Source organism: Alexandromys fortis, unplaced genomic scaffold (genome assembly GCF_014885135.2).
Source record: "Alexandromys fortis isolate MF-2015 unplaced genomic scaffold, M_Fortis_MF-2015_v1.1 scaffold_27, whole genome shotgun sequence".
Lineage (NCBI taxonomy): Eukaryota > Metazoa > Chordata > Mammalia > Rodentia > Cricetidae > Alexandromys > Alexandromys fortis.
Window position 1 is genome coordinate 15,076,158 of NW_026067952.1, and position 8,017 is coordinate 15,084,174.

The window sequence follows — 8,017 nt, forward strand, 5'->3', positions numbered from 1 at the left end:
TTGCCTCCCTCCCAGAATGCACTCTGTTGAGATACTGCACCAGGAAGGCAGGGGTACTTTGTGCAATTCTAGAGGGTACAGAGGTTATGGGAGCTCAGAAGAGGAATGGGCCACACCCTTGGGTCCAGGAAGCCTTCTTCCTGGAGGATGCTGTGGTACCGACTGTCCAGTGGGGTAGGAAGGAGAAGTAGGAGGTGCTTCCAGTGAGTGGAAACCCCACAAAGTCCCCAGGATACTGACCTAAGATAGGCAGGCCCAGCCTGGAAGAGGAGGAAGATGTGTGAAGAGGTTATAGACGGGGAACCTGATTGGCCAGGACTCTGCCAGAGGCTAGCAGGAGCCACAGAAGGGCCTTGAGAAGCAGCGGCATTTTGCAGATTGCTGTCATATTTTCTGGTCCTGCATGGGAGTGCAGATTCAGAGACAACCCAGGGGCCACACCAAGGAAGAAAGATGCAGGGAGTGACTGGTGGGTGGGTCCAGGAACTCTACGGTGCGTCAGCATCCCTTGCAGCGATACTGCACCTAACATGCTACATACCAATTGCACATCCCTTCTGTCTCCTACTGAAGTGTGAGGGCGGAGCTCTCGGCCACCCCAGGGGTCCACCTGTCTCTCACCGTGTTGGGGTTACAGAGAGCACACACTGCTTTTATGTGAGTGCCAGGGATCCGCCCATTTCTCAAAGAGCCACTTGCTTGGCCTTGTGTTGTTACTTTTTAAAAATCTTCAGAGAAGCCCTGGGACACAGATGAAGCGACTGTCTAAGAAGCTACGGTAACACTGTTCCTTGTTGCCTGACTGGTGAGAACACCCTTGGTAACAACAGTGATGTCAAGAGTTGGTGGTCATAGTGGCACTAGAGCCCTGAAGATTCTCTGTGTACCAACATGGGGCCGGGCTGCCCATCACCCCATAATATCTCATTGACTGTTTCCAGGTCTCCCGACATCTCCCCAAGGCTAGGGCAGGTGGCCAGTGTCTCACTCACCCTGGCATTCCCGGGTACTCTGGTGGGTCAAGGTGCCTGGCGGACAGGCGGGCAGGCACTTCCCTTTGTATAGATGAAACCGCTTTTTGCACCGGATACAGAAGTCCTGGCTGAAACAGCTCTCGCATGTGGCCCCACATTCTGCAACAAAGCCAGAGACACCATAAGTCATGGGCCAGCCTGAGGAGGGAGGGTCTCTGTGCAGCCCACTGGGGTATGGACTCATCTTGTCGGCAGCTCAGACTTGGAAATTGATGAGCTGGGCTGCGTAGGAGAGGCCTTCCTGTCTAATCTAAACTGAGGTTGAGCACAGGAAGTGATACGCTAGGCATCACAGCCATTCTGGGCCGGGAGTGAAGCTCCCTTGCCCTTTACCCACAAGGCTCCGAGATCAGTGATGATCTGTCCTAGGTCACAGAGAAAATGGGAAAAAAAAGGCCAGGGCTGCTTTCCTACTAGAGCTAGGCCCGGAGGAGGTGAGTAACCTGCTAGCGGTCATGTAGAACCAAGGTAGAAGTGGAGGTTCGCTGCCCTGTTTGTGCTGAGACCTGCTGGTGTCTTCTTAGAGCTCACGGAGAGGAGACGACCTGGCCTGGGACTGCCGGGTTGGCTAAAACCAGCAAGCTTGGGCTTGGGCATGCTTCTGCTTCCTCCCAGGGTATGTGTGGGGAGAGGGTGGAATACAGGGTAGCTCTACCTAAGCTTGCCTACATGGGAGAAGACACGTACTCTTGCACCTGTTGGCCTCCTGGCCACGGATTCCGAAGAAGCTGAGGGGACAGTCGTGCACACACTTGCCATACTGGCGGATCCCTTCCCGGCGGATGAACAGGAAGAGCCTCTGCTGGCAGGCGGAACAGCCATTCTCATCCGAGCATATGACACAGCCCGTGCAGTTGGCCCCCAGACCGGTGCCTGCTGCAGACAGACCAGACAGGAGAAAGATAGCCAAAATCATATGTGAGCTACTTAGATGGACTCATGGGCTATTAACTGGATGCAATAGAAGACAACATTTCCAAGCATCTCTGACTACTAGATATCATGTGATCAAAATCTGGTGAACGGGACATTTACAGACTGCTGAGAGCACAGAAATCAATGTCTACTTTGCTCAGACACTGCTACCTGGACTTTTCGATTGCAGACACATTTACTCTTTACTAAAACAGCATGCGTGTGTGTGTGTGTGTGTGTGTGTGTGTGTGTAAATTGCACACATGGGGACGGGTGAGACCATCACCTTCTTTCTCAGTTCCTGAACAATACTCCAGTCTCCGCTGTCCCCATTACAAAAGCTCCTGTCACCATTGGGTTCAGGAAGTCAAGGGGAGGAAGGATGAAGGATGAAGGGAGAAGATGAGCAATAGTTTGGAGTGGAGTCTTCATGCCCAGCTCTGCTGCCAGCCCTTCCTTGTACCTCTTTGAGCAGAGGAACCTGGGGGAGGGAGGCAGAGAATGGCAGCAGAAAGCCCCCAGACTTTATGGCAAGTGTGAGGAGCTTGCTGCAAGGGATCCATGGCGTAGCCAGGCCATAGGGTCTGCTTATGTCTTGCAGAGGCAGGTGCCCAGAAGAGAGGGAACAGTGGAGACCGCTGAGGATGGGCAGTGGGAAGAGTTGGGATTTGATCAGAAGGACAGTGAAGCTGCCCAGAGAGCACTGAATTGCTCTGTTTTCATACCTCATTGAGCTGAGACATTGGATGAGCTGGTTACCCCCTCTGGCTGACCCGAGGGCATGGGTCCTCAGAAGAGGACATCCTTGGCTCCCCACCTCCCAGCCCTTCTGTTCCCATCCGTGTGTATCTTCCTCACTGAGATACTTTTGAAGTATGAGGTGCCAGAACCTCCCTAGAGGGGCCACCCCTCCTCCTGTCAGCAGAGTAGTCCCCACAAAGCCTGGATGATATGTTATTCCTGGTACACAGTAAGGGGCACGTGGGAACATCCATGGTCTCTGCTTAGACTTGCTGGGTTTCTGCCTCTCTCTCCATCTCCCAACCCAGAAACCTGAGAGCCTTGCACCTCATCACCCTAGTTCTGTCACTTACACCGGAGGAGCTGGCTGATGTGGCCCCCACAGGGCCACACTGTAACAGATGTGTACCCCATGACACACCCTGGGTACCAGGCAAGTGCCAGTACCCTCAGTGCACTTGCTCCAGGAAAAGAATGTGCAGAATTGGGACAGAGGAATAAAGACTTAGGGTTTCCAAAGCTGCAGGCAGCTGACACCCAAGAGAAAGCGTGAAACTACCAGAGGGCCCCAGACTAGAGAGAGCAACACTACCAGACCCAGATGGAGCCAGGTTCCCCCAGTCAGCAAAACCTGCTTGGCTTAGATGACGCTTAAGACAGACAGGAACGAAAGGAAACTTCTCCCTCTGCTGGTGTAAGCCCTGGAAAGAAGCCTAGCAGTATCCAGTAAATCTGAAGACATGCCTTCTCATACCCAATAGTTCAACACCTGACCTCCACTCCAGAATGGCTCTGTGATTAGTTGCCATGGTGATGTTGAGGCAAGATAGAGAAAAACATGGGGACGTGAGACGGGAAAGGAGCCCCACACTCTGCAGACTCACCAGCAGAGAAACACCGATCTCAATACAATCACCAGCATCTACCTTTTCTCCTTCCAGCTAGAAACCTGAAAATTTCTAGGACCTTGAGCAGCTCCAGTGGCTCGTGGTTTTATCAGATTATAATTCCACCCAAGACACCCCAGAGACACCCCCAGAAACTCAATGATCATCAATGATCAGGAGAGTAAATAGACATAGGGAGGGTCAGGTACCTTGTGAACCCACTCAGCAGGGACTAGGGAGATGGCTTAATGGACAAGAGCACAAGCAAGGACTTGCTGACAGTATCGAAGAAAGAGAATCTGAAGTCCAATCTTCAGCACCACATAGGAGCCAGGACTAGCCAAGTAGCTCCAGCACTGAACGGTGGCAACAGGTGGATTCAGGAGCCTGATGGGCAGCCAGCCTAGCCAATGAGAGCTCCAAGTTCAGTGAGAGGCCCTGTCTTGAAGAGACAAAATGGAAGGCAGTAGAGGAAGAGACTCGATGTCCTCTTATGTGCCTCTCTCTCTCTCTCTCTCTCTCTCTCTCTCTCTCTCTCTCTCTCTCTCTCTCACACACACACACACACACACACACACACACACAGAGAGAGAGAGAGAGAGAGAGAGAGAGAGAGAGAGCGAGCAATCAGTTTTCAAAAGCTCTCAAAGTCCTTTACACTGTCACCATTAGGACACTTCAGTGTGCTTTTTTTTAAAGAAGCACCCCACCTCACAGTGCTCTTGGGTGTGTCCTAAGCTTTCTCTGAGCCCCTTTCTATTTCTAACAAACTCCAGTTCCACTCCATGCTAGACTTCCCTGAAATGCTTCTCTGTGTTGAAGTAAAGGGACTGGTTTTATCAGAGTTGAGATTAAAGGAACTTCTCAACGCTCCACGGGTGATTTAGGGAGCTGTCCCTCCATCCCCTAGTAGATACAGGAACAACTGTCAGGGAGGAGAGGTTTATCTGAGCCCAAAGTTTTAAAGCAGATCCATCACTGATGGCAGAGAAGCCACGGAGGAGCAGGGAGTTCATGGCTGTGGGGGCACATGGCGGAGGCTGCTCCCATCACAGTGGGTCAGGATGCACAGAGTGGGAGAGGAGTGGGGAAGATTTCCAAAGGCTGTCTTTAGTGACAGACTTCTACCATGCGGTCCCCACATCCTGACAGTTCCAGCCTCTCAAAATAGTTTCCCCAGCTAGGGAGCACCATTCAAAACACCAAGCTGGGAGAGCCATTTCAGATCCAAATCATTACAGGAGGTCTAGGGTAAGAATCTACCAGGTGATCTGTCACTGCCCATCACAGACTCACTCGGGAAACCACAAAGCTGAGAAACTCTTACATATCTGCGCCAAGAGACCCTGACAGTGATGCTTACTGCGGCGCGGCTTAATAGCACAGTCACAAAAGAGAACCCACTTTGGGGAGGACGGATAAATACGTGGTGGTGTAGTCATACGCCACAGCCGTGCACCACACACACAGCACGGCCATGATAAACGGCTGAGGCAGGGTCGGTTATCATTGCGGACGCAGCTCAAAGCCAACGCTGAGAAGAAAGAGCAAGTCGTGTGGATGAGTCACGTACAAGTTACCATCTGAGTTCAACAGCAGAACCATAATCTGTCGCCCTGCCTATACACGAGGCATCCGAAGAATGAGAGACATATAAGGGTGCATGCACATCTAATTCAGTATGGGGGTACTCAAGTGCAGATGTGGGAGAGGCCATGGGAAAGAAGACTTGAGACCTCATTTGTTTTTTAACTTCCTAAAATTTGATGCAAACATGTACATAGAAAGAACTGGTCAAACTGGTCAAACTGGCTGATGAGGGTGGGTGGGTGGGAAGACGGCTAGGCCAGTAAAGTGCTTGCTACGAAAGCAGGACGCCCCGAGTTCTGATCTCCAGCACCCACACAAAAAAAGCCAGTTAGTGTAGAGTGTGGCTATAATTCCAGTGCCAGGGACGTAGAGGCAGGAGGATTCCCTGGAGCTTGCTGGCCAGTCAGTCTAGCCAAATTCGAGAGCTCTGGGTTCAGCAAGAGACCCTGACCAAAACAAACAAACAGGGTAGAGACCGAATTGAGGAATTGACACCCAGTGTTGACCTCTGGCCTCCACATGGCCATGCACACCTGTGCCTGTTACACAAACATACACATACACACTGGGGTATTTATTACATTAACTTTTATTTTTTAGTACAGACTTGAAACAGTTCAAAACAAAAACCCATTTAAAGAAAAAGAAACTTAGCTTCTCTGCTGTACAAGAGTATGGAAGGGCTGCATTTTTTCCCTCAAGATTATTTTGTTATTTTGTGGGCGTCAACATTTTGCCTGCATGTATGTTTGTGCATCATGTGCATGCCACCGACGTCAGAAGAGGACATCGGGTTCCCTGGGACTCGAGTTAACAGTTGTGAGCCTGCCACATGGGTCCTGGGAACTGAGCCAGGGACCCCTAAAAGAGTAGCCTTAATCTTAATCACTGAGCCATCCCTAGTCCCATAAAGATGTGTTCTTAATTCCCCCTTTCTTCCAGATCCCCTTCCTAAGCCCCATTCTGCCCTCAGGTTTAGGTCATGGGTAGGGAAGGAAACAGATTCCAGAGCTGGGGGGTTTGGGAGCAGTGGAGACCCACCCACCCCCAGGCTCTCCGCTAGTCACCTCCTGCATCTGCTCTCCTTGTCTTCAGGAACGGACCCCTGATGTTTAGCACGATTTGTCTCAGAAATTACATTGCTCAGACCCTCTTGCACTGCTAAGCGGTCCCATGTCTAACCGTGGTCAGTGAGATGGGAGTGGGCGTGTCATGGGCCATGCCCAGGAAGGGTCCACATTGCTCTTCTCTCCTCTGTCCTCCCTGTTAGGGTTTCAGTTTTGATGGCAGGAGCTTTGGCTGCTCCCTGTGGCAGAGGAATCTTGAGAAAGGCACTGGTACAGCCACCACATGAACCCAGGGCTGTAATGGGAGGAGGAGAAAATCTCATACACTGTTGGGAGCAGTGAGACCCCAGATCCTGATCCCCTGATCTGAGTGCCTACAGCTGCTCTGAGCACGAGACCTTCAGGAGTTCCCGATGGCAGGAGAGTGGTTTCTGGTGGGTTTGGCCGGGGCGTGGCTATCTCTATATAATCTGCCCCCTGAACACAATAAAGGGGGCATTCTTGGGGAATTCAAGGATGACCCGTGTCGCTGTCTCTCTGTCTGTGTGTGTTTGTGTATTTTAATCTCCAGCCCCCTTGCCCGAAGCTCGCGAACTGGGTGCGAGCGCACAGAGCGCAGACACAGGGCAATACACCTGGTTTAGGTCACGGCCTTGCCCAGGCACCAAGGCTTTCGATGCTGGGAAGCACAGCGGCATTGCTCAGGCGAGGGTGCGCCCCTCGTGCTGTGCGCCAGGGAAGCCTCAGAGCCAAGCTGCCACCCAGCAATGAAGGGCAACTCAGCGGACTCAGCGATCCCAAGGAAACTTGGACAAACTGCAAGTTACGTTCTATCATCAGAGAACAAGGTGGGGTTTGCCCTGCCAACTGCATCTGTGGGCCAAGATGCCCTCATGTGGGGGTGTTGCCATTTTGCAAGAGGAAAAGAAAAAAGCCTCGCAAACCTAAGGAAACTCCCTATTAGAGCCACAATCTTTGGAGGATGTTGACTGAACATGCTGAGGGCAAAATAATCTTTCAGGAACTGTCCCCTGACTCTGAGAGTCAGAATGTAGGCGCATGATGTGTGTGTGTGTGTGCTTACACACAAGCCTCCCACATTTGTGAGAGCTGTGGTTTAGTTTCTGGATGCTTCCCTGACCCAGAAATTGGCTACAGTGCCCTCTAGTGCTCCAAGGTTGTAATGGCATCTTTTGAAATTTTTATTTTTTTTTAAGATTGTTTGTTTTTGTTAAGTATAGTGAGTTTTATTTTTTATTTATTTATTTATTAAAGATTTCTGTCTCTTCCCCACCGCCGCCTCCCCTTTCCCTCCCAATCCCTCAATCAAGTCCCCCTCCCTCGTCAGCCCAAAGAGCAATCAGGGTTCCCTGCCCTGTGGGAAGTCCAAGGACCACCCATCTCCATCCAGGTCTAGTAAGGTGAGCATCCAAACTGCCTAGGCTCCCACAAAACCAATAGGGGTCTCAGTAGTCCTCATTGTCCGCTATGTTCAGCGAGACGGGTTTTAACCCAGGCTTTTTCAGACCCAGGCCAGCTGGCCTTGGTGAGTTCCCGATAGAACATCCCCATTGTCTCAGTGTGTGGGTGTACCCCTCGCGGTCCTGAGTTCCTTGCTCGTGCTCTCTCTCCTTCTTCTACTGATTTGGACCTTGAGATTTCAGTCCGGTGCTCCAATGTGGGTCTCTGTCTGTCTCTTGTCTCCTGATGAAGGTTAATGTTCAGGAAGATGCCTATATGTTTTTCTTTGGGTTCTCCTTATTTAGCTTCTCTAAGAACCTGA

The 8,017-nt window shown here is 51.3% G+C and overlaps 1 protein-coding gene across 2 annotated transcripts in view; it reads right to left on the reverse strand.

Moving 5' to 3' along the window:
* The window catches only part of Rspo4 (R-spondin 4), a 35,506-nt gene that overhangs the window by 5,090 nt on the left and 22,399 nt on the right, over positions 1–8,017 (reverse strand). For both annotated transcript variants that reach the window (XM_050151247.1, XM_050151246.1), the window contains exons 2-3: positions 1,722–1,910; positions 993–1,133 (exon numbers count right to left, since the gene is read on the reverse strand). In XM_050151247.1, the coding sequence (XP_050007204.1) occupies positions 993–1,133; positions 1,722–1,910 (330 nt within the window). The remainder of the gene's footprint in view (positions 1–992; positions 1,134–1,721; positions 1,911–8,017) is intronic.